Source organism: Balaenoptera musculus, chromosome 11 (assembly GCF_009873245.2).
Source record: "Balaenoptera musculus isolate JJ_BM4_2016_0621 chromosome 11, mBalMus1.pri.v3, whole genome shotgun sequence".
Taxonomy (NCBI): domain Eukaryota; kingdom Metazoa; phylum Chordata; class Mammalia; order Artiodactyla; family Balaenopteridae; genus Balaenoptera; species Balaenoptera musculus.
Window position 1 is genome coordinate 38,996,995 of NC_045795.1, and position 25,960 is coordinate 39,022,954.

Consider the following 25,960-nt stretch of genomic DNA (forward strand, 5'->3'; position numbering starts at 1 on the left):
TAAAACCTAATGCCATCTATATGGCCAAAGGCATTCCTGTAAACTTCCTCCCTAAGATCAAGAAGTGGCCTTGCTCTGGTTGTTTATAAGGGACCAAGAGTGCCTCCACTTCCCAGGGTTTTGGTTTAAGGAAATCTGCTGGAGGAGGCAGGCTTCCAGCGAAGGGAGGGACCATAGCAGAGGATAGGAATAAAGGCAGAGGGGAGAAGAGCCCCACAGCGCTCCATAAACCCTCCTTTGGGTGTCAGCTTGTATTTCCAACCTCCCAGCTTCTGCTGCCATGCACACATCCACTCAATCAATAAATCTTTACTGAGCACCTAGGGCTCAGGATGCAGGGAACAAAATAAAGGCCTTTGCCCTCATTGTTGCTGACCCTCAATTGAGGAGAGACAGACAACTAAGTGAACAATAGAATGTTTGCTTGTGATAAGTGCTTTCAAGGATATAGCAGGGAAGGGAGATAGAGTGAGGTAGTTTTAAATAGGTGGTCAGGCAAGATGAACCTGAAGGAGATAAGGGAGCAAGCCAGGTAGAGGTCTATGAGGAGATCATGTCGGGCAGAGGGAACAGCAAATGCACAGGCTCTGGGGCAGAGGCATGGCTAGAGCAGAGTGCACTTGCTGGGGAGTAACAGGAGAGGTAACCAGACCAGATCTTGTGAGGCCTTGACGTCATAGAGAGGAATTTGTCTTTCACCCTGAATAGTATGGGAAGCCATAGGCATATTTTGAACTGGATCTGATTTCCATTAGAGCCAAATTTTTTATTTTTTCCAAAATGATTTCAAGGGAGGGACTTCCCTAGTGGTCCAGTGGTTAAGAACCGTCTCGCAACGCAGGGGATGCCGGTTCGATCCCTGGTTGGGGAAATAAGATCCCACATGCCACAGGACAACTAAGCCCAAGTGCCACAACTACTGAGCCCTCACACTACAACTAGAGAGCCCGTGTACTGCAACTACAGAGCTCATGAGCTCTGGAGCCCATGCATCACAACTAGAGAGAAGCCCACACACTGCAAGGAAGAGCCTGTGCGTCGCAACAAAAGATCCCATGTGCCGCAACTAAGACCTGATGCAGCCAAAAAATAAAATAAATAAAATTTTTAAAAAATGATTTTAAGGGAGCTATTGGAAAAGACTACGGAGTATTTCTTAAATCAGTGGTCCCCCAAATTTTTGTCACCAGGGACCAGTTTCGTGGAAGAAAATTTTTCCACGGATGGGGGTGGGGGTGGGGTGGATGGTTTGGGGATGACTCAAGCACATTACATTTATTGTGCACTTTATTTCTATTATTATTACATTGTAATATATAATGAAACAATGATACAACTCACCATAATGCAGAATCAGTGGGAGCCCTGAGCTTGTTTTCCTGCAACTAGATGGTCCCATCTGGGGGTGACGGGAGACAGTGACACCCGAAGTGTGTTGCTTATGTCCAGTCTACTCCGTAAGATGCAGCTTCATTGTCACTTGCCACTCACTGATAGAGTTTTGATATGAGTCTGCAAGCAATTGATTTATTATGGTCTCTGTGCAGTCAAACCTCTCTGCTAATGATAATCTGTATTTGCAGCTGCTCCCCAGCGCTAGCATCACTGCCTCAGCTCCACCTCAGATCATCAGGCATTAGATTCTCATAAGGAGCGTGCAACCTAGATCCCTCGCATGCACAGTTCACAGTAGGGTTCGAGCTCCTATGAGAATCTAATGCCACCGCTGATCTGACAGAAGGCGGAGCTCAGGTGGTAATATGAGCGATGGGGAGTGGCTGTAAACACAGATGAAGCTTCGCTCACTGCTCACCTCCTGATCTGCGGCCTGGTTCCTAACAGGCCATGGACTGGTATCGGTCCGTGGCCCAAGGGTTGGGGACCTCTGTCTTAGATAGTGCCTGCTTTGCAAAGGGAAAAATAGTAGGAAAGAAGTTTCTTCCAGGAACCTCTATCTCAGTTTATCAGTTCTAACTTCATAGGAGATGTTTTTGGTCTTCAAATGAACAAATGATGTTGGGGGCAAAGGGGTGGAGGCCCTGATAAGTAGTGGGCAGGGCCAAGAATGCTAAACAGCCTTCAATGCCCTGCCCATCCTCAACTGCCAGCCTTATCATGGTGGCTCTGGTTCATTCCCACCAAGGTCTGCATTCTAGCCAATGGGAAGGAGAAAAGGGAGAAAACTTCTAAGTGTGGTTCAAGAACCATACTTGGAATCCACAAGGATTCCAAGGGGGTATCCTTGAGACCCTTTCATGGGATCTCTGACATTACTATTTTTATAATACCTACATTATTTGCCCTTTCTGTTCTCATTCCCTTATGAGCATAAAATGAAGTTTTCCAAAGGCTAAGTGACAGGTGATATTGCAACAGATTAAATGCAGAAGAAACCCTTGGTGGGGGTAGGGGTGAGGGTGCACCTGGGCTATAAGCAGACACTCTTCAGACACCAGCAGTGATGGCTTAGGTGCACTTTATTGGTTTTCTTTCAGAATCCTTCTACAAAAGAGCAAAGTTAAAAACCAAGTCCCTGGCAAGAGGGTGAGAACCCTTCCTCTTTCCCGAGAGCCATCCCCCCTCCCCATGTTCCCCAGCTGTGTCACTGCTGCAGTTCATGGGGGTGGAGCACTTGCTACTTTCGTCCCCCACCAAGCTCCAAAGGGAAAAGACCTACCACCTGGCAACCCCTGCCCCTCAGCCCCATCCCCCCACACGTTGATCCTGGTTACAGGAGGCAGTGGTAAGAACTGTTGGGGTCCAGGAAGAGTTCTGAACCCCAGAAGGCCATGGTCAGGGCACAGTTCATGAAGAACACTTCCTCCTCTGGCTCGGTGCCCCCTAGGAACGCTGTTTTGCCCACCACCTGAGAGTAGAAAAAGAAATCAGTGAAAACCCATCAGCTTCGACCCCAGTTGTACCTGGTACAGGGGAATCAAGGCTGACACATAAGGTTAGGCAGGTTGCACATAGCACAAAGGCACCACATCTAAGCAGGCACCATTAATGTCATAGACATCATACATAGGTTTTACATTTGTCACAGACATTTATTATAAACCATGGCCAGCAGCCTCCCCGACCCCTTATCCTTGCTGTTACCACCTCACTCACAGAGGCCAGCTGCATACTCCCGGGCCAGGGAAGATCAGAACTCGGGGCCTTATCTGGGAGCTGATGCAGGTAAATGCAGTCCGACTTGAAGGGGCAGCGGCCATTCCCCCGCATGAAGAACCGGCATCGAATCTGGCTATGAGAGGGCAGAAGGATAGAAGACCATCACCTTCAAGCCCAGCTGCCCCAGGAACAAGGGGCACTCAAGACCGACATGTAAGGTTGGGTAGGTTATACACAGCACAAAGGCACTGCATCTATGCTGGCACCTCTAGGATCACATAGACAAGTGTAGATGTTACATTTATTACAATTATTTCCCAGCAGATGGCAGTAAAGTGTCTTAAGTGGTATCTTTCTCTTAATTGCCACAAAGTCTATTTGGGACAGAAGTGACCCTGGGAATCTCCTTTCCTTCTTTGAACTAAGTTTCAGTAATACCACCAAAGGAGGAGGGAGAGCAGATAACCCTACAATGTGTCTCTGTAACCAGGTTAGAACAATGCCCTCTTCTGAGGGGTGGTCTTCTGATTTGGTAACTGCTGGCTAATGAAATTGATTAAGAAGTTTCCCACTTCTGAGATTTCAAATTTCATTCTGTGAAAGGTCAGATACAGGAAGGGTTTGTGGGCAACGTGTGATCTGCTTAAGTAGGAACAGCTTTTTCTTGCACAGAAAGATGGACGAGAGGGAGAAAAAGATAAAGCGCATATTTATAGCCTTTTTCCTTTTTCCTGCATCATCACCTCTCTGCTTGACTCCAACGCAGTTGAGTCTTTCCCACTTCCTGCAGTCCCAGCGCGAATGGAGGATCCCGCTGACCACCAAGCTGGAAGCCTGGGAATCCCTCTAAAATGACTGTCCCTCTTCCTCTTCCTACCATTTGACCAAACCTAGCATCAGGAACCCCTCCGTCCAGATAGCATCCAAAACCACCCCACTCAACCTGACCAGATTCTCCATCAGCCTCCCTCACCCAGCTCTCACGTGACAGTACCAGTCCTGTGGCCGTCTATCTGGAAACATTAATCATCTTACAGTTTCCTTTCAACCTCATGGTCAGTTGGCTACCCAGGTATGGCCCTTCTTCCTCTCAAGTCAATATCCTCCCCATGGTTCCCTGTAGTCCATGCTAGGAGTCAGAATGCCTGGGTTCAAACCCACTTCCTTACTTAAGCCCCATAGACCTTGCCTCACTTTCTCCTTCTACAGCGTGATAACAGTAAGAGTCTCTACTTCCATGGTGGCTTGTGGGATCTTAGTTCCCCAACCAGGGATTGAACCTGGGGCTCCGTCAGTGAGAGTGCCGAGTCCTAACCACTGGACTGCCGAGGAATTCCTATACTTTCCTGCTTTAAAAAAAAACATCCGAAATAAAAGCCAAGAAGGGCTTCCCGTCATGCTGAGAGAACCAGAGTTTCCCTGCGTGGATCCTGAGCCAGGCTAGAAGAGAAACTTGGCCTTGACTGTCTCAGTCACTCACCATTATTCACTGGGCTTTCTGGAATAGTGGAAATAGCTCACACCCTCACCTGCCGTCTTGGTCACTCTGCACTTGCAGGATTTGGGGGATGCCATGCTGGGAACCACGGCTGAGAGGGTATGAATCAGGGGCTGCTTCCCCTCTTTCCTAACCTGAGTCATGGTCCCCCTGCCAGGCTCACCTGGTCCGAGCCTTGAAGTTCCTGATGAGTTGCTCCTTCTCAGGCCCCTTGCTCACCCAGAATTTGCAGGGGATGATGTAGCTGGAAGGGACACGGCACTGGGGACAGGCCCTGCGGGGTGGGATGGGGGTGGGAGGTGGGAGAGGAGTAGTCACAAGCCCATCGGCCTGTCTCTGAGCCCACCCCTCTGTGGGACCTTTCCCTCCCTCCCTGCTGACCCCTCCATGACACTGACTTGATGACACCCAGCGGGAAGTCCCCTCGGCTCTTCCGCCAGGTGCGCAGGCAGCCCAGGCAGTGGGGATGGCTGCAGTTGGGCAGGATGCCAAAAATCCGCTCGGCCTCTGGCTTAGTCCACACCTTGTCCATGCAGATGCCACACACGATGTCCCAACTGTCCTGCACCCTCTGCAGCCACGGGCAGGGTCAGAGCACATCCTCCCTTCAGCCCCCACCCTGCCAACACACACACACACACACACACACTGCCACCCCAAATACAGCCCCAGGGAACACAGAGCCCTCCTCCAGCAGGTCTGGGCAACCCAGAGGTCCAGCATGGCATCCTCTTCCCCTCCCCCTCCATTACCTGCTGCACCTCAAGGTCCAGGCTCTGAAGTGGGGCCAGGAGCTCCTGGACAGGGTCTGACATAGGCCGAGACTTCGGGAAGTAGCTGTGATCACCATCAGCAGCTGTTGGGGAAAACTGGATCCATTCATTCATTTACTCATTCATGTGGTATCTCCTGAGCGTCTGCTGCATGCAAGGCCCTGAGGGTGTGTAAAGTTCTGTCCACCAGTAGTTCAGAGTCTAGCCAGAATTATGTCTCTAACACAACTGTTTAGACCTGTGCTATTCAATACGATAGCCACCTGCCACATGTGGCTATCAAGCACCTGGAATGGAGCTAGTCTGAATTCAGATGTGTCGTAAGTGTAAAATACACATGAGATTTTGAAGCTGAATACCAAAAAGTCTCTAAAATGTTTCATTATTAACTTTTTATATTAATTACATATTGAAACGATATTGGATATGTAATTTTTGATATATTGGGTTAAATATTAAAATTAATTTCACCTGTTTCTTTTTCCTTTTTTTAAAATGAGGCTGCTAGAAAATTTTTAATTACATGCGTGAATTGTAAAATGGTGCAACCATTTTGGAAAACAGTTTGGCGGTTCCTCAAAATATTAAACATAGGGTTAACATATGATCCAGCAATTCCACTCCTAGGTATATACCCAAGAGAAATGAAAATATACATCCGCACAAAAATTTGTACATAAGTGCTCATAGCAACATTATTCATAATAGCCAAAAAGCAAAAACAACCCAAGTATCCATCAACTGGTGAATGAATAAAACAAAATGTGGTATATATCCATACACTGGGATATTATTTGGCCATAAAAGGAAATGAAGTACTTCTATATGCTACAACATGGATAAACCTAGAAAATATTATACTAAATAAAAGAAGCCAGACACAAAAAGGCCATATATTGTATGATTCCATTTATATGAAATGTCCAGAATAGGCAAATCCATAGAGAGAGAAAATAGATTAGTGGTTACCAATGGCTGGGAGGGGTTGTGGATGGAGAGTGACTGCTAATGGGCTTCTTTCTGGGGTAATGAAAATCTTCTAGAATTAAATAGTGCTACTAATAAGAACCTACTATATAGCACAGGGAACTCTACTCAGTACTCTGTAACTACCTATATGGGAAAAGAATCTAAAAGAGCGTGGATATATGTATATGTATAACTGATGCACTTTGCTGTACAACAGAAACTAACACAACATTGCAAATCAACTATATGCCAATAAAAATTAATTTTAAAAAGCAGTGCTAATGTTGGTACAACTCTGAATACACTGTATTACACAGAATCGTACACTTTAAATTGGTGAATTTTTTGGTTTGTGAATTATATCTCAATAAAGCTGATACAAAAAATTGCAAATGTTATATGGAATCTAAAAAAAAAAAAGGTTCTGAAGAACCTAGGGGCAGGACAGGAATAAAGATGCAGACGTAGAGAATGGACTTGAGGACACCGGGAGGGGGAAGGGTAAGCTGGGACGAAGTGAGAGAGTGTCATGGACATATATACACTACCAAATGTAAAACAGATAGCTAGTGGGAAGCAGCCACATAGCACAGGGAGATTAGCTCGGTGCTTTGTGTCCACCTAGAGGGGTGGGATAGGGAGGGTGGGAGGGAGATGCAAGAGGGAGGAGGTATGGGGATATATGTTTATGTATAGCTGATTCACTTTGTTATACAGCAGAAACTAACACACCATTATAAAGCAATTATACTCCAATAAAGATGTTAAGAAAAAGAATTCCATATGTAACATAATTCTGTTGGACAGCACTGAATTAGAGCAATAATCTTAAAAATAACTACTAACATTTAGTGTTTACTCTGTGCCAGGTACTGTGCTATGCATATCACATATACGAACTCATCAAGACCCTGTGAGTAGGTGCTGTTATCAGTGCCCTTTAGCAGATGAGGCAGTTGAGGCTCAGAGAGGTTAAGTGACTTGTTCAAGGTCACACAGTTCCTAAGTGGTGGAGCCAGCATTTGAAACTAGGTGGTTTGACTCCACAGGCATCATGGTATTCTGTTTCTAGAACACAGAGAGCAACAGAGCCAGAGGAAACTTTCCCTCTGGCTGGGAATCTTGAGGAGGGAGAGGGTGGAAGGAAATATAAACCTTGCTCAGAGACAGAGCAGGAACGCTGGTCTCAGATCTCACTTGGGCCCACCTGCAGTACCCCTGATGACTCACATGATAGGGACAGGGACTTCCAGGAGCTGCCACCAATGTCCTCAGTCTTGCTGAACAAATCCTCCAGGCCAGGCTCCATGCCCTGGTAGGCCCCGGCCCAACCCCATCCGACAGTCACAGAGGGCAGGTAGGAGGGCTCGGAGCCCCTGCGGGTCAGTCCCTGCAGGGGGCCTGACAGGGTGATGTGTGGCTCCGAATGGCGGCGGCCCCACTCAAGGTGGCGGGGAGGCTGCAAGTGCTGGTAGCTGTCGTGAGGAAGAGAAGGGTAAGGAGAAAGGGATAGCTCCTCCAGGGCTCAGAGCTAGCTCAGCCTAGTACTTGGAGCTGAGGGCAGAGGGGCTCTGGGAAGATGCATGGTCCATGAAGGATGATTCCTCCCGAGTCTCCCAGCCCGCTCCCCACTCGAGGAGAAGAGGCGCTTACCTGCATCCATCTCCATGGAAGCAGAAGCCTCGCTGGAAATATCTGCAGACCTGGGATGCCTTCCGGTCCTGAGCGAAGCAGCGGCTGGACCCCCAGTGACAGGCCCCTCGGTCAAAGTTCCTAAGAGAACATCTGAGTCATGCCCAGCCCCATTTGAGTTCCTGCCTTTGTGATCCTTCTAGAAAGAGGCTGTGTGACATGAGGACTCAGGCTCCAGGCTTGGTCCTGTGTTCAAATCCTGACTCCGCTTGACAACCCTGGGTGGTAATTCAATTTCCCTAAAGCTTGGTTTCCTCCCCCTGAAACATGAGGGTAACAACGCCTCCTGTTACCTCAGGGTTGTCGTGAAGTTTTTTTTAGATTTCACACAATGCACATAGCAGGTGCTCAGTAAATCATAGTGATTCCTATTACTTTCTCCAAGCACAGAGTCTTGTGGGCTCTGGATTCAGAATTCTGGGTTCAGATTCCGGAACCAGGGCCTGCTCTATGGGCACAGACCTGTGTAGTCACGCAGGGGCCCCACGCTTGCTTCAATGTTCTGCCGTTGCTGTCTTGAAATTATTAAATTTTTGAACACGGGACCCTGATTTTCTTTTTGTGCTGGGTCCCACAAATTATATAGCCAGTTCTGCCTGGTACCACTACTTCTTGGTTGTATGAGCTTGGACAAACTTTCCATGCCTCAGTTTCTTCATTTGTAAGTTATCAGTACTTAATTTATGGGATGATGTAAAACGTAAATGAGATATTGTATGTAAAGCATAGTTATCCCTTGGTATCCATGTGAGGTTGGTTCCAGAACCTCCATGGACACCAAAATCCATGGATACTGGAGTCCCTTATATAAAATGGCATAGGGACTCCCCTGGCGGTCCAGTGGTTAAGACACCATGCTTCCACTGCAGGGGGCACAGGTTCAATCTCTGGTCAGAGAACTAAGACCCCGAATGCCACGTGGCCCAGCCAAAAAATAGAAAAAATAAAAATAAATAAATAAAAATTTTAAAAAAATAAAATGGCATAGTATTTGCATATAACCTATGCATATGCTCCTGTATACTTTAAATTATCTCTAGATCACTTATAACACCTAATACAATGTAAATACTATGTAAATATTTGCTGGTACGCAGCAAATTCAAGTTTTGCTTTTTGGAACTTTCTGGGATTTTTTTCCCAAATATTTTCAATCTGCAGTTGGTTTAATCCACGGATACGGAACCCACAGATACACATGGCCAACTATATCTGGCACATAGCAAGCCCTCAATAAATATTAGCTGTTCTTATCACTCTGCTGTCATCATTATCATCATCATCATCACCATTACTACAGGGACATTAGAGGGTCAGCCTGTGAGGTGGGAAGGGTGGGAGGAGGCCAAGTTGGGCCAACATTTATTGAGAATCTACTATGTGTCCAGGCCTGAGCCAGGGCTCTGGGGACCTCTGCTCTTGTCGTGTGCTTCCTTGCCAGGAGTGGGAATAAGCCCACATGTGAAGTGGCCAGGGCAGCAGGGACGGGGACAGAGGCCGGACTCTTGTCCCAAGAGGACACAGACTGCCAGCTGATGCTGGGGGTCTGCCATAGAGTGGCCCCCACCATTCTCCAGAGAATGTCCAAGAGAGGCCCTGGCAGAGAAGCAGGTGGAGGAAGGGCAGGATGGGTGACAGGCACCCAGTCTTGTTGGTGAAGGTACCAGATCGTCGGGCACATGGTCCTTATTACAATGATTATTATTATATTATTACATAATATAATACTTATAATAACTGTAGTTGTTATTATTTTGTTATTTTTATGGAAGCTGTTGTGAGGGCCAGGAGGGTAATATAAGATCATTAAATGGTAACTTTTGATTTTAATTCAGACATTTTTGGTTTAATTCAGAAGAAATTCAAAGAATTGAGTGCCCCTGCTATAACAAATAACCTTTCATTTCCATTTGCTTATTTATGTGAACAAGATTTCTCAGTGCTTCCATTCATAAATATTAAAAATAGAAATTGATGTTGATAACACATTGTAAATCAATTATACCCCAATAAAAATTTTAAAAAATAAAATTGAATAACAGACAAACCCCCTCCCCCCCAAAAAAGAAAGAAACTGATGTTGAATCCTGTCTTATTCTAGCAATAAGTAATGTTTATCCATGGATACATGAGCTTTTTTTGGTGGGGGGGAAGCAACAATCTCATCTAAATTTTCTAATGAAAATTTTGTTATTTAGTAATTAACTGTTAAAGTGTGTAGGGAGTTCCCTGGCAATCTAGTGTTTGGGACTCAGCACTTTCACTGCCAGGGCCTGGGTTTGATCCCTGGTGGGGGAAATAAGATCCTGCAAGCCTTATGGCATGGCCAAAAAAAAAAAAAAGTGTGTAATTTACTTCTTTTGATCAGTTGAGTACTACTAATAACTAAATCTAGAAAAAAATCATATTTCCGTTTCACAAATATTTTTGTTGCAGGAACAGATAATATCGTGATCAGTGAAAGACTTCTGAGAAGAAAAATATTTGTATTGGTAAAATTCTGTGGGAGATGTAGAATAGGCATTCAAGGAGAAAAAGGAGTTATGTAAAACTGTAAAAGCCTGCTTTTATATACTTTTAAATGGATGACAGTATATGTTAAATCTCTCTGATATTTAGATGCCACTGGATGCATGAAAAGAATAATGTACTTAATCAAATCCACCCTGCTCACCTGCCATTGCTGCTCAGTTGCCCACACAGCAAGTTCATTGGCAGGTCCCAAAGCAAGCAGCCCGAAATACCTTCGACTGAAATTCTGCACAGAGCTACAGCCAGCCCCAGCCCAGTACCCCATGGTGACTTTCAATCATTCTCACTGCCTGGCTTGGAAAAATTGAGAGGCTCCTGCAGGAAGATTGAGGGCAAGTTCTTGTGGGCTGAGAGCTTTGAACACATCCCTCAAAATCTTGCCTGAAGTGCCAGCCTTGGAGAAGAAAGATTCAGAAATGGTAAAAAGCATTCGATTTAATGATGTAACTACTCTAAAAACATCTTTTAAAACTCTCTTTTGGAATTAAAAAAGAATAATTGTATTATTTTAAAGTGGGACTATTTAGAATACATTATAAATTTAACCTTTGCAACAATTTACGTTATGATGAATACCATTAGATAACTTGGAGTGTGGAGGGGATACATGTATTTTCAAATTTCTTTTAGGTTTATAGAAGATGCCTGGCCTGGTATGTTTCTGCTCCCAATTATAACATGAGGAGTAGATAGGAAGAAGCTGCAGTGGGGGAGGGACCAGATCAGTGGTGACAGCCAAAGTTAGGGAGGATGGAAGGTGGATGGAGGTTGGGGTGAGGGGCGAGGTGGAAATGACAGTCACTGGAGAAAGGGTGGGTGACCTGAGAGGAGGAGCCTCTCACCCCCTAGGGGAGGAGTCAGTGGCCCTCAAAGGAAGGCTTGAAAGCCTCCTGTCCCTAGTCCCCAAAGCTTTGCTTTCCCTAAAGACCACCAATGAAGCTGACCTCCAGGACTGCCTAAGAGGCCACCATACTAGCTCCTTCACAAGCTGAGAGATCCAACAACAGAGCTCTCCCAGCATGTCCAGAGGTGCTCTTAGACCATCAGACGAGCCAGAGCAACTGGAGCTAGGGGCTTTGTGATCAAATTGATTTGAGAAACTCCTCCTTCTATATTTTTTAGAGTCATGTTGTATATTGCTTACCATACATGAACATATTAAATGCTCTGATAAGTCCTGCCCTCCACCCACCCACACAGCCTTAACATACCAATAAAACACATTTTGTTCGGGGTACTGGCAAATTAGTTCATTTAATCCTCAAAACAAGCCTTAAAAGTCAGGAGTCATCTTTTGTTTTCAAAATCTGAGGCTCAGAGAGGTCAAGTAACTGGCCTGGGACTCGGAACAAGAGTTAGGACCATAACCCAGGTGTCCTCACTCAGCACAATACTTCTCTAGTTAACCAAGATTGACTTGTCAGGGGTGAGGGCTGCTGGATTTAGGGAATTTCTTAAGCCAAATTCTGAGGCCAAGGGTTGGGGACAGAACAGCCAGAGGTCACCGGTAATCCAGGCCTGGGGAGGCAGCAAAAGCAGCTGGGTGGCTGGGAGGCCAGAGCAGTGGACCCCTGAGCAGTAATCAGGACTGGCCTGTTGGGTGAACACAGGGTGTGCAGAGAAGAACAGGGATGAGGAAGGTGGGGCTGGGTGCAGTGAGGGGGAGGTGGAACCTGCCAAATGAGCCCCCTGACCAAGATTCTTAAAACTTGAGGGCCAAACTTAGTCTAGCATGCCACCTTCCTTCTTGAGCTTTGGGCAGGACCAGGAACAACTGAAAATCTCCTTTAGTAAATGTCCGTCTTGGTTTTTTTTGCCTTCCTTTTGCTGCCAGATTGCCTTTCTTCCCAGCTTGGGAAAACCATTTCACACTGAGACCCTAAGGTCTACAATGATCCCTCCTTTACCCAGTATTCAGTTCTCTCTGGGGAACTCGTCTCTTCCATCTGTTGGCAAAATGAATCTGTGCTAAGGTATGAATGCCTGATGGAAGGCCTAGTGAGCTAACATACCCAAAAGAATGACTCTCTAATGGTGTAATGTTCAACCTGAAGTGTTTCCATTCACACACTTATGAACACCTGGCACCAGGCTACATACTGGGGCTACAAAGATGACCAGGGGACCAGATCCCACTGCAGGGAGCTGTACAGTATTTCTGGGCAGAGGAACATTTGTTGAGTGGAAGAGAAAAAAGGCAAGTGGCGAATCTCTGTTCTAAATGGTCAGACCCTGAGCTAGCCCTGACTTATCCCCTCTCTGGCCTCAGTCTCCTCCTCTGAACCGTGAAGGGTGAGAGATAGTCTCCAGACCCTTCCAGCATTGGGGTGGGGGCTAGGAAGCCCCTTTTCCCACCTGATGCACCCCAAATTCTTAAAGACTGAGCTTTCAGTGGACAGACAGAACCCCAAAGAATTTTCTCCCACTTCCCCTGTGGTCTCCCAAAACCCAGGCCCTTACCTGTGTGGTCGCTGGGAGCGGGGCCTGCTCTCTCCACCTCGGCTGCCGCCATCCGGCTCCGCAGGGTCCATCCCAGCTGTGGCCCCTAATGAGAATCAGGCAGGGCTGCTCTGGTGCTCCTTTATCCCTCTCTCTCCGGGCAGGGCCAAAGGGAGGAGGGGCTGCGCAGGCAGGCCCACCCCTCCCCACGGCCCCCGGCCTGCAGGAGGAGGGATGGACGGTGAAGCAGGATGGCTGGAAGGCTAGGAGGCTGGGGGCTCCAAATGCCCTGTCCAGGCTACAGGATGTGGGTGGGGTGGGGCATGAAGGCCTTAAGGGATCCCTAGATGATTACTGGAGGAAACTGGGGGGATGGTTTAAGGACTTTAAGGGCCTCAGCAAGGGCCACTATAAGAGGTGGCCAGGAGGAGGCTTGTCTGAGGCTCTAATGAGGAAGCTCCAGATTGGATGATAGCACATCAGCCAGTCAGAGGCTCTCCTGGGCAGTATAAATCGCTGTTGGATTTGTAGCTTGCACTGTGGAGAACAATTGGACTGGGCCCATTGATGATGGGGAGTGAGGAGAAGGGGGACCATGAGCTCTAAGAGCCCTTCCAGCTCTGACTATTCCTAAGACCCCCTCAATTCCTATCTTAATCCTCCAAAGCCCATGTACTCTCCACTAGACTGCAGTGCCCCATGTGGGAGGTAAGTTGGGAAAGTTAAAAAGACGAAATAAGAGGAATTCACTTAAAAGTTAAAGGAGAGATTTTTAAATTGAATTTAATCAGCTTCCTATATTTATCAGTAAATTGAGACACTAGTTTGGGAAACAAATTGTCTTGGACATCTTTGTTATTTCCTTAACTTTCGCTGGATCAAAATTATTTTTTATTTATTTTTAAAATTTATTTTATTTTATTCTTAACCACTGTGCCACCAGGGAAGCCCTGGATCAAAATTATTAAAAAAAAATTTTTATAGGTGCTGCCAATTAGCCCTCTGTGGTGGCTGTGCCAGATTATACTCCCACCAACAGTATGAGAGTGCCTGTGTCTGCACACCCTTGCCAACACAGTATAATCAAACTTGTTAGTATTTGTTAATTTGCTATGTAAAACAACAGTATCTCATTGTAGTTTTATTTAATTCTTTTGGCTGTAGTTAGTTACCCGACCAGGGATCAAACCCGCACCCCCTGCAGTGGAAGCGTGGAGTCTTAACCACTGGACCGTCAGGAAGTCCCTCGTAGATTTTTTTTTTTTTTTTTTTTGGCTGCGTTGGGTCTTCATTGCTGTGCGTGGGCTTTCTCTAATTGCGGCGAGCAGGGGCTACCCTTCGTTGCAGTGCACAGGCTTCTTATTGCAGTGGCTTCTCTTGTTGCAGAGCACGGGCTTTAGCCACGCGGGCTTCAGTAGTTGTGGCACTGGGGGTCAGTAGTTGTGGCAGTTGTGGCTCGTGGGCTCTAGAGCACAGGCTCAGTAGTTGTGGCACACGGGCTTCATTGCTCCGTGGCATGTGGGATCATCCCTGACCAGAGCTCGAACCTGTGTCCCCTGCATTGGCAGGCAGATTATTAACCACTGAGCCACCAGGGAAGTCCCCCCCTCATTGTAGTTTTAATTTATACTTCTCTTACTATGAGATTAAGCATCTCTCCATATGTTTTAGAGGCATTTCTTTTCCTGTTCATATCCTTTGCCCATTTGGGTTGTTGACATTTTACTCATTGCTTGGTAGGTGCTCTTTACATATTAAGGAAATTAACCTTTGTCTTATTATGTCACACATTTTTTAACATGGTTGATTTAAATTTTTTTGTGTTCCCCCCACTGGAAGAAATTTTTTTAGTGATGTAGTAAGATCTTCTATCTATTTTATAGACTCTAAGTTTTGTGTATACTGCATGAAACTTAGAACCTTCTGTGTGTACAGAGATTTTTGAAAGGTCTATCCACTTCAAGATTATATATAATTTTCCCCATGTGTTTCTTCTAGGTTGTTTTTTCCCTCCCCCACTCTTCTAGTCTTTTTTTTCTTAAACATTGTATAAATATATCAAATTTATCCATTTTCCTGTTGATAGACATTTTTATTGTTTCTAAGTTTTTGCTCTTGCTGTAAAGAACATGTGTATGAGTCTTAGTGCAATTTGGTGGCTTTCACTCTAGGGTACTGTGTCAGGCTGCCTTCTCCAGGAAATAGATTTAGAGGTTTACTTGCAGGACACTCACTGGGGAGTGCTCCTGAGAACAACACCTGTAAGGAATTGTAGGAAGCAGGACTGGGTAGAGAGAGAAATTAAACTGCAATGTACCTAGGACAGAAGCCCCAGTTCTGGAGCTGGACGATTCTTCACGTTGTTTCAAACTGGGGCAAGGAGGCTTGGCTTGTCCCCACATGTTGGCTATAGGCTGCCCCTGAGGAGGGAGTGTGCTTATCCTGGGCAAGGTGGCCCCCTTCACTGCGGGCAATTTCCTGAGAGGAACTCAGCTGTGAGCCCAGCAGCCATGGACCTCAGTGCCTGGGTTCTGAGGGGTGGAACCTGGGTCATGCCTCACGGCTTCCACAGGCGCATTTTAACTTTACAAGATTTTGCCAAATTGTTTTTCAAGTTGATTTTATCAACTTCTATTCCCTTCTGCAGTATATGAGAATTTGCATTGTTATTCTTCCTTTCCACATTTTCTATCTTGGTTTTCCTATGTTACTTTTGGGATAATTTCTACAGATCTTTTCTGAGGGGCAAAAATGATCTCTTTGGCTGTGTCTGTTTTTTAACTCATTTTTTTTCTGGAAGTTCCAGGTATTTCTTTAAAAATGTTTTTCTTTTTTTTTTTTTCCTTAAAAAGCAAACTGTTTCTTTCGTATGATTTTCATATCTTTATATTTTTAAATAATATAAAACCTATTTGTCTCCTATATGATAATCAATAGCTATACTTTTTGATGTCCTGGGGCTCTAATTTCACTGATTATTCTATTTATTTTCATGCAGGCTGTCTCTTCATGTTTGTAATTTTGTGGGAGTTCTGTACTGCCTGTGTCTGTCCTCCACAAAGGTTTTGCGTCTGCTTCTTCCAGGCTCCCCAGGCATATTACCAGCCTGGGACCCCATTTCTTCCTTTAATAATAAACCTTTTTAAGTTTCAGAAGTTTTACAGAATTATCACAAAGACGGTATCTTCTAATTCTCTTAAGGTTGCTTTCTTCTTTTTTAGTCTAAATTTTTGATTCATTTGTCTGTGAAGATGGCACCACTGTAAGTAAAGGAGAAAACTGGGGTGTCAGCTAAGGAGAGGAAAGCCCTGATGTCTCGTGGGGTAAAACTGTGCAAGTCCCGGGGACTTCCCTGGTGGTCCAGTGGTTAAGACGCCACGCTTCCACTCCAGGTGGAATGGGTTCGATCCCCGGTTGGGGAACTAAGATCCCGCGTGGCGTGGCAAAAAAACCCCAAAAACCTGTGCAAGTCCCACATCCACTCAAGGCCCAGGGGGACTTGCCTCCTCCCAGGCCCTTCTTAGCCCCTCCCAGACGCCCTCACCCCCAAACCTGGTTTGTGCCATGGTTCCACACACCCTTCTCAGAGGGTGTGTATCCTTTCTCCCCCTCCCACCCCAAATGCTCCATCCGGGTGGGATGGCATCTTCTCAGTTCTCCACAAACCTTGCTGACTGAGGACTGGTGAGCAGAGCAAGAGGTGAGGGGGAACGACGGGCAGCCCCACAAGCCAGAACCGACCCCGCCACCCCGGCCAGCACCCCACAGTCTCATTTGCCTGACCAAGTCTCCCCCTCTGTGCACTGGATGTGGAAGAGGGGGAGGGGTCTCATCAGCCCCCAGGAAAAACACTGTAAGCTGAGTTAGCTTAAATCAACTCTTAAATATTTAATTCCCATTTATTTAAAGTTCCATCAGTCTGTATACACTATTTATATTAAAAACACAGGAAGCTGGGGCTCCTAGCAAAAATATACATTTCAATTTTGGAGATTGTTCAGACACTGAGAAGAGCTGTATCCTCAGTACCAGACCTGGGGAGGGGGATGAGGATGGGGTGCGTGGCAGGGGAGGGGAGGGAAGAATCTTGCCAGTAGAGAGTGATCCTCAGGCATGGAAAGGCGCCTCGGAAAGGAAGACCAGACAGGACCCAGGAAGCCTGGGCTCTAACGCCACGTCCTGCCACCTTTCTCAGAGACGCCAGCCAGCCCCTCACCCCTCCAGACCCGTTTCCTCCCTGGAGAAGCAGCCTGGGTAGGCTCTCTGTCCTCTGCTCAAATGGCTCCAAGCTGCGCTTCTGTCTCTCCTCTGGGGTGAGTGCTTATCAACGGGGAGGAGGGGGAGGGGCGGGGCCAGGAGTGGGACTGGGCCTAGCAAGGTCCCTGGTCACCAGAGGCGGTATAGGGAGAGTTCCAGGTGACCAGCTGGGCCAAATACAAGGAAAAGGGGAGGGCAGCAGAGTTGTTGGGACAGACGGGTGTCACAAACGAGCAGGATCAGTTTATCCCCGGTACCTCCCCTGTGGGCAGGTGCTGGGCTGGGTCCACAGGACCCCGTGCCCACCAAGGGATCTGGCCTAGCCTCGGGAGCAGGGGCACAGCTCTGCCCATCCACCTGCAGGCCCCTCTGGGCACTCGCCTGCCTCAGGGAGGGGAGGGTGAGGGGTGTGGAACCTGCAGGTAAAGTGATTTCAGTGCTTGTGGTGTGTGGGCTGGAGGGAGTGTGTGTGGGGCGTGAGCTTCAGCTGGGCTGGAGCCACTGCCAGTGTCTCCCGGAGGCCAGAGAAAGGAGGGGTGCGTGTGAGGCCAGGCCCTGGCGCTGCGGGAGACGGGGGAGCGCGGTGCCGACACCCGTAGGCAGGACTCCGTGGCTGCTGCAGAGGGGCAGACAGAGTGGGGTGCTGATGGGGGACCCGCCCCAGGCCTGGGCTCAGAAGCAAGTCTCCGGCTCGCCACCTCCCCTACCTCCCTCCGCCTCTCTTTAAGCTCGCTCCTCATCAGTGGGGGTGTAGGGACCCCCCACCTGGAGGGAACCCCACCTCTATCCAGGCTGGGCGGGTGTCCCCCAGCGGCCAGCGCAGGGGGGCCATCAGTGACACTGGCCTGCGAGACCGGTGGAAAGAAGAAGGGGAGGGCGGCGGGCGTCAGTGGGGCTGAGGTGTGCGCTGCCTGCTGGGAGCCAAGCCGCCGCAGTCCGGGGGGGGCCAGCCTGCTGGGGGAGGCCTCCTCCGCCAGGGACCCGGTGACCAGGGGCTGCTCTGCACTCAGCCCTGGCCCTGCTTACCTTCCCTGGGAAGCCAGGCCCAGAGAGCTTAGTGTTTCTTTGGATGGCTCGAGTCCTTTGCTGTGAAGACTGAAGACGGGAGAAGGGGACTGTTGGTGCAGAGGGCAGGCCCCTCCTGCTGGGGCGGGGTGGGGGGGCGCGGGGCGGGGAAGCAGAGGTGCTGTTCTGCGCTGCTGGTGAAATAACACAAACTGCCTCACAGGAAGAGGAAGAGGGACAGACACAGAGATGGGGAGAGAGAAAGGGAGGGAGAGAGAGGAAGGAAGAAAAAGAGCAAAGAAATGAGAGAAGACAGAGGAGCTGAGAAGGAGGGAGGCGGGGAAGGGAGAGGGAGGCGGGCCGACTGTGTGTGATCCCCCTCGGCCACCAGGCCCAGCGCTCAGCGGCTGGTCGACAGAGAAGCCCTCAGTACATGTCCTTGTAGATCTCCTGGAGCAGGGGGTGCAGCGAGGTCTCGGTCTCCGTCTTCTTGATCCGCTGCATCATCTGGGCGTGCTCGGTGACCAGCTGCCGCAGGTCAGCCATCTTCTGCAGCAGCTTGGGGAAGAGGTACTGGGCGTCAGGGTGGTTGGCCTGCAGGTGGAACTCGAGGGCGCGCAGGATGGTGTCCTGGATGGCCTCCACCTGTGACACATTCATGAGGCCTGGCCGATCTGTGGGGACAGAGGGCAGAGGTGTGGGAGGGAGCAGGCACACACGGGGTCTCAGAAGGGCAGGGCAGCTCCCCTAACCCCGCCAGTGTGGGCACCTTGGCCCTGGGAACAGTGGGCCTCCCTGCCTGGACTCAAACCCCTTCTCTACCACAGGCTAGCAATGAGGCTACAGGCAGGTCACTCAGCCTCTCTGGACCTCAGTTTCCTCATCTGTAAAACGGGGATAACAGAAGTGCCTCTGGCATAGCATCGTTATGAGGATTAAAGAGTTATAATCTAGGAAAAGGAACTTGAACAGTGCCTGGCATGAAGCAAGCTCTATGCCACTGTCAGCGTGAGTCTTACTATATTTATTGTGTTGGAATTTGAAAAATGCAGGTAAAACACAGAAAATTTCTCCACTATCAGAAATAACCCCCATCAACATGTTGGTATATTTCCTTTCAGTCTTTTTTCTATCTCATCTCCATCTATACTAGATGGAGCTGGTCCTGCACACACAGTTAGTGCCTTACATGTTCCACTGCCATCATCACATGGACCCTTCCTCACGCTGTCAGAGCTTAGGCTCGGCCCCTGCAGTGAGGGCCCAGCCCCCAGGAGGGCTGGCTGTGCGGGGCCGACCCACTGCCCCTCCCTCACTTACCTCCGCACAGAATGATAGCCGCGATGAAGAGAGCCAGGTCACTGTCATCAAGTTCCAGGGCGTTGAACTTGACAGCAAACTCAAACTTGGGCTCGATGATGTCACTGAAGGGCTTTCGGAGGCTGCGCAGGAACTCACGGGTGACAAAACCAGTGCCGTTGGCCACCAGAAGCCCGTCCTTGTTGACGATGGAGGCCAGCATGGCAAAGATGGCCTCGTGCACACCATACTTGAGAAGGGTCACCTGGTCGTTGAGGAAGAGGTCGCTGAAGCTGGGGATGCTCTTGGCGAACTCGGTGAGCTCACGCACGGTCTCCACCGTGGTGCACTGGCAGCGGTAGAAGACATGCACGCTGATCTCCTTGTAGGGGGGCAGACCGTTCACCAGCTGCTTCCACACCAGGCCCTTCTCTGCCTGCCACAATGTCTCGATGTCGTGGATCACAAAGGGCTGAAAACCAGGCCCCGTTAGAGGCCAGGCCTCGGGGGACCCCCGCCCATGTGTGCCCCATACCCCTTGCCTGTACCACGAAGTGAGGGGAGGGAGGAGGCCTGGTTCTCCCAGGAGTCAGGCAGGTGGCAGCAGGGCCCAGAGCCCGGGTTGCTGCCAGGCTGAGCAGTGACACTCACCGCCGTGTGGCTGGCCTTGCCGGTGAGGATGCCACGGGCCTTCTTTTTGGTCATGTTGAAGTTTTTCAGGTAGGCACTGTAGATGTGCTTGGAGAAGGCCCTCAGGTCAGCCACCTGGGGGTTGTGCTGACTCCCCTCGTTTGCCGTCAGCCCTGCCACCAGTTTCCTCTTCTCAGCCTCTGGCATCCGGCCAAAGCGGATGGCTGCACGGGGAAGGGGGACAGTCATGGAGGAGCCTGGGCAGGGGCCAGCACCTCTAAGGTACACAAGCCAAAGATGGAGACACACTTTTTGAGCACAAGGCCCGTAGAAGCTCTAGAGCCAGCAAGTTGGAATGTTGGGGAACCCCTCCAGAATATAAGCTCCGGAGGGGCAGGGCTTCTGTCTGTCTTGTTCACAGCGCCCAGCAGGCTCTGTCTCCCGGGAGTGCCGGCCTCCAGGAAACTCCAGCCTGGCTCCTGGCAGCTGACACACGTGGTCACTCACTGGCTCCTGCCTGCCCTCAACAACCAAGAAGACCTGAGGGGATCCTGGGCCCTGGCAGTGGCTTTTCACACCCTGTCAGGTCATCCAAGACAGGCTCAAGGTTCCGGGAGTGGTGTTTCCAACACTACTGGAGTTAGGGTCAATTCCCAGGTCCCTTCTGGGCCAGAGAGGGTGAGGCTCAGGTGCAGACAGGTGGCAACTGCCCCCGGCCTGGGAAGCATGGCGGCTCCTGGGCGATCTGGGAAGGCAGACCTCAGCAAGGTCAAAGCTGACCCGTGTGCTGACTGTGTGCTGGGCGCTGCTCTGAGGCCACCCCCTTTCTGTTCCTGGGCTCTCGGAAACCTGGTTTCAGGTTGGCTCACCGTTGTGCGACATGCCCAGTGCCAGGCATTTCTGGAAGCGGCAGTACTGGCACTTGTTGCGGTTCTTCTTCTGGATCTTGCAGATCCGCTCACACTTCTCGTATTCCAGCTTCATGCGGATTGTTCGACGGAAGAAGCCCTGAGGGACAGTGGACAGGTGAGGAAGAGAAAAGCCATGAGGAAGGGAGAAAGGGTAAAACCCTGCCTGCTGGGTTATGCCAGGGGGCTTGATTACGCGTCAAGATGTAACAATTCCTGAATTTTGGAAGTAATGGGGGGGAAATATTATTGGAGGAGAGAGGGAGAAAGAAAGTAAACAACTCTAAAACTTTTGAAAATAACTGAAATAACATAGCATATTTATTTTAAGTGCTTCTCTGTTAGTTCGGTGACACAAAACTGTACTGTGGCTAACTTGATTTATTCATAAATGCAACCTGGTTCTGCATCTTTTCTAGGTAGTCGTTTAATAAAATAATATGTGAAATTTTGATGGGTGTGCAGTTAGGAGGAAGAATCCAAAAGCAAAACCAGAAAAAGAAATATAACGTTTCCTTTTTTATCAAAGAGCCCCCTCGGGCTTTGAGGCGCAGGAAACCCTGACCTTGGGAAGATGGCTCAAGCCCAAGACCCTCATCCTGTCCTACCTGTCTTCTCATGTCAGGTCCCCAGGGGGCACCAGCAGCCCAGAGAGCCCAGGTGAGTGGCTGGGTCGGCACCACCGGTACCCAGCGGGGCAGGCCCAGCGAGGGAACCCCTCCTCTACAACAGGACCCAGAGCTGAGCCTGGAACGGGCCCAAGGGCCTGGCTGCCTCCCAGGCAGGAATTCCACAGTGGGTATAGTCAGGACCTTGCCCGGCAGCAGGGAAAGCCTTCCTGGCAGGTCAACTCACCATGTGATCACAGCCCCGATGGGCAGCCACCCCTCCACTGCCCATACCTTGCACCCCTCGCATGCGTGAACACCGTAGTGGAAGCCTGATGCCTTGTCCCCGCACACCCGGCACTCCATGTTGAGGCTGCCACACGAGGTCCCGTCGCAGCCCATCTGCAGCTGGTCCAGCAGCGAGGGTGGAGAGCAGCTCCGGGAGAGGTCTGCAGACACACAACACAGGGAGAGGTCGGCAGACACACAACACAGGGGCGGCTTTGTGTTCTGCCAGGCCTGGGGGCCTGGGGAGGTGACCAGAGCCCGCAGGGCAGCCCAGGTGGCGGGGCGGGAATCACACAGTCTTGGCTCAGCCACTTAAGGGCTATGTGACCTCTGGGAGTCAACCTTTCTGAGGATCAGCCTCTACATCTAGAATGTGGGGTCAATGACAGCTTCTCTGGGTGGAGGGCGAAAGTGTCCAAAGCATTTCCCCCAGACCCAACACCCAGCAAGTGTTCCAGAAAGGCAGCTTACTATCTGGGCTGAGTCAGACCTGCCTGGCCTGAGCTCACTGCTGGCGGGGAGAGGGCATGCGGGGGATGGTTGTGTTTTGGGAGGAGGGGAGCAAGAGGGAAGAAGCAGAGAGATTTTCTTTAGACTCTTTAGGAAGTGGCTCCCTGGCTTAAGAGACTCCACTGTGTGGGCCCACAGGGGATTGTGTGAAATGTGTTTTGTGGAGGCTACAGAAGTGCAGGCCTCTGCAGAGCTCAGCCCCCGCCCCAGAAATCTGATTCCTGCACGGACTCCTGAGATGCTGCAAAGGATCTCTCAAGAAGCTCAAAGTCATTCCCACGAAACTTCTTGCTAGAGCAGAAAAAGCAGAAATCTCAGTCACTATGACCAGGCGGTGGACTGAACTTCCTCGAGTGTTTTCCTGTTAAATGTACAGACGTCTGAACCCCGTGTTGAGTGTCGGCGAGGAAAGCAGTTGGCCACAGGCGACTTCAGGGTATTTGTGCCGTCAGGTGACTTAGTAAGAATGGCTGCGGGGTCTCTCCTGAATCTCTCCCCTGGACGCTCAGAAACGAGCCCTTCCCTGGGAAAGGGGGCCTGACTGGGCCCGTCTCTGCCCCCAGCCCAGTGCCCCTGTGTGACCCCACGGGCTGCCTGCCCTGCCTCTGCCAGGCTGGTCTGCCAACCTGCTATTCTCTGCTTTCTTCCTGACGACTGAACAACCTCCTCAGGGGCAGGGGCCAAATCCCCAGACCAGAGGAGCAGTGGCTTAGAGCAGACAGCTCCGCAGGGAGACCCAAGCCACGGCGGTCAGCCCAGACTTAAGGTTTTCCAGGCCTGCCTTCCACCCTCTCTACAGTATGGTCACTGCACAAGAGCCTGACTCCCCACGATGGAGCTACCCCCAGACCAAAGCGTACTCCACTCCCCCACACCTTCCTCCCAGCTCTCCCGGTGTCCCCTGGGGTCCTAGGAGTGACAACAAGAAAGCCTCCAGCCACACCCCACCCCGCCAGCAGGAAGGAGCTCGAGCACCAGACCCCCGGGCTGGGGAGGGTAGGGGTGACACAGTCCCTGCTTCCTGAAACAGCCTGGCCTGTCACAGAGCCTTAGCTCTCAACTTCAGTCACTCCAAGGGGTGTAACCACGCCGCCTCAGCCCGGGACGGGGAGAGCGGGCGCCCTTGGCTCCTGCGCACGCGCCGCGGGGAGCCGGCAGCCTGTGGGGTGGGGGTGGGGCCGAGCCCTTCTGGTCTCCTCAGGAGCCTTTGTGTTCACTCAGCGTTGGACGCCCCGCACCAGGACATAAGGGCCTCGGGGCAGGGACTCTATCCACTAGGGCGCTGCTGCTGGACGCGGGGCAGGCGCTCAGCGACTCTGGACTAAGTGGTCCTCAAGCTGCCTGGGCGTCCTGGCCTCAGCGCCCGGGGGCTGGAGGGGCCACGCAGGACCCGCCGCTTCTGCCGGCGTTATCGCGGGGGCAATGGAATTCACATTACCGGCTGCTGGGAGAAAACGAGATAACATGTAAAACCGCTCTGTAGAGACCTGCGCAGATGCCGGGCAGGGAGGGTTTCCGGCACTTCCTCCCCCGATCTGTGTGGTCTGTGTGCATGTTTGCTTTCTGGCACTTCTTGTAAGCGGTGTTGTTTTTGTGGTTTGCACGTCTGCCTCCTCTGCTAGACTCTGCACGTCTCTACTCACATTCCCCTTGGATCTCAAAAGCCACCTCCTACACTGAGTCTGGTCCACAGTGACCTATCATCCCAGTCTGTTCCCACCTCTTGGTGGTGCCTTCCTCGTCCCCCTTGTGGCCCTGGAGGCCTGGCAGGTGTCTGGTCACTTGGTTGCAGTTGGTACGGCACGTGGCAATGCCACCCTACCTTTTCATTCCACAGACATTTGACGAGCACCTGCTGTGTGCAGAGCGGGAGTCAGACCCTGCCCTCAACCAGCTGAGGTAAGAACACTAGGACACAAGGTAGCGAGTGGCAAGGCCAGCGGCGGGGCAGGCAGCGTGGTACAGGACTGGGCGTGAGGTGGTCAGGGAAGGTGACTGCTCCCCTCTCTGGGCTCAAAGGTCAGGGCTTCGATGACCCCCAAGTTGGCTTCCAGGTGCTCAGAAGCAGCCCGCCTAGGGGGTGAGAATGGCCTCAGGAGCCGCACAGCCTGAGTTCAGGTCGGGGGTCTGAGGCTCACAACCCAACTCTGCTCTCTAGGCCTGTCTCCTCCTCTGCAAATGGAGGTGACAGAAGCATGTGTCTCAGAGTCACCGTGAGGAGCAGAGGAGTTAACAGAGAAAGTCCCTGGACCTTGGAAGTGCTGTGGAAATACCAGCTTAAGTTAGGATGAGGCTTATTAGTATCAGAAAGCTGCAGTTCTGCAGCTCCCAAGCGTGTGCCCACACAGGCAGGGGCCGTGCCTCTTCCTTCCTCTGGCCGCTTGTTCTTCTTTCCCATGGCTTCACAGAAACCCAAGGTGGGGGAGAAGGGTCCTCTGCTTATGAGGCCGGGAGAGCCCCGAACAAGACCTAGCCTCCTCTCACTTCTGGCCTGCCGCCGCCCCCTGCTCACCCTGGAAGAAGCCAAAGTGCCCAAGCCCCATGCACCACCGAGGCGGCCGGAGCTCTGGATTGTAGGGAGAGGCCCAGGGTGAGTGTCCCAGGGGGGCCCCAGTCAGGAAGAGCAGCAAACTGGACTGGGGAGGGGGTGCGGAAAGAGACCCAGGGCAGCGTGGGGGCCCTGGGCGTGTCCTGCCCCCCAGGTGGTGGACGGGCATAGGTAGTCCGGGAAGCCTGGGGCGGAAGGGTGATGGGACAAGGCCCCCCCGCCCCCACCGCCTATTTGAGGGGAATAAGAGAACTCAAATAACTGACACACGAGGCAGAAAGAGGCAGGGGAGATGAGGGGCTGGGGCGGGTGGAGTGTATGTATCCTACAGGGGTAGGTTTTGTTGTCGGGTGCATGTGTGTTGGGGTATCCCATCACTTCGTGGTGAGTTTTCCAAAGATAAAGGTTCTCTTTCTTCCTTGTTGACCACCTGGCTTAAGACTTTATCCTCCAATCACCATCACATCTTACCCAAAAGTAATGATGGCAGAATGCTCCCCATTCAAGGGACCAGCTTCTGAAGGTCCCCCCACCCCATGACCTCTTAGCAGGAGACTGGGCTTCCGAGAGGCCCTCGCTCCCACTGGGAGCCCCTGCCTCAGGGATCCTCTGCCTCCGGGACCCCCAGGCATGCTGGATGGAAGACACCCTGGGCTCGCCCTCTGAGGGCTGTCTGCCTGCAAAAAGCCACTCTCCTGGGCCAGCCCAGGGCAGTCCTCTCACCTGGCCTCCTCCTCTGCTCTCAGGAGATGCCCTTGCTCACCTGATGGCCATCATCTGGGCCCTGAGCCCCACCTCTGAACTTCTGCCCCAGCCACACCCTGCCTGCCTGGCCTCCCAAACCCCTCCTGAGGGCCTGCCTCTACCAGTCCTGGGAGGGAAGGGGA

At 50.6% G+C, this 25,960-nt stretch overlaps 2 protein-coding genes across 8 annotated transcripts in view; both read right to left on the reverse strand.

The window, feature by feature from the left end:
* Positions 1–2,728: 2,728 nt before the first annotated feature.
* On the reverse strand, positions 2,729–18,354 carry LOC118903438 (E3 ubiquitin-protein ligase makorin-1-like). Its single transcript, XM_036868560.1, has 9 exons — positions 18,304–18,354; positions 13,042–13,126; positions 8,011–8,130; positions 7,588–7,832; positions 5,368–5,471; positions 5,014–5,186; positions 4,779–4,889; positions 3,115–3,250; positions 2,729–2,866 (listed from the first exon to the last, which is right to left on the reverse strand). Exons 2-9 carry the CDS (start codon positions 13,110–13,112, stop codon positions 2,729–2,731), a joined length of 1,098 nt encoding a protein of 365 aa, XP_036724455.1. The 5' UTR covers positions 13,113–13,126; positions 18,304–18,354.
* The window catches only part of PPARD (peroxisome proliferator activated receptor delta), a 77,237-nt gene continuing 68,170 nt past the window's right edge, over positions 16,894–25,960 (reverse strand). For 6 of the 7 annotated variants that reach the window (XM_036868556.1, XM_036868553.1, XM_036868554.1 and 3 more), the window contains 5 exons: positions 22,022–22,176; positions 21,081–21,219; positions 20,233–20,435; positions 19,603–20,053; positions 16,894–18,956 (listed from right to left, as the gene is read on the reverse strand). In XM_036868556.1, the coding sequence (XP_036724451.1) occupies positions 18,709–18,956; positions 19,603–20,053; positions 20,233–20,435; positions 21,081–21,219; positions 22,022–22,176 (1,196 nt within the window). In that variant the 3' untranslated portion in view covers positions 16,894–18,708. The remainder of the gene's footprint in view (positions 18,957–19,602; positions 20,054–20,232; positions 20,436–21,080; positions 21,220–22,021; positions 22,177–25,960) is intronic. The other variant, XM_036868559.1, reaches the window with a different exon arrangement.

Coding starts and splice junctions, on each gene's coding strand:
- LOC118903438 (XM_036868560.1), bottom strand. CDS start 13,112: ATGGACCCTGCGGAGCCGGATGGCGGCAGCCGAGGTGGAGAGAGCAGG. Junction 4,890..5,013: donor TTCCCGCTGGGTGTCATCAA/GTCAGTGTCATG, acceptor CCCACCCCGCAG/GGCCTGTCCCCAGTGCCGTG. Junction 3,251..4,778: donor AACTTCAAGGCTCGGACCAG/GTGAGCCTGGCA, acceptor GCCCTCTCATAG/CCAGATTCGATGCCGGTTCT.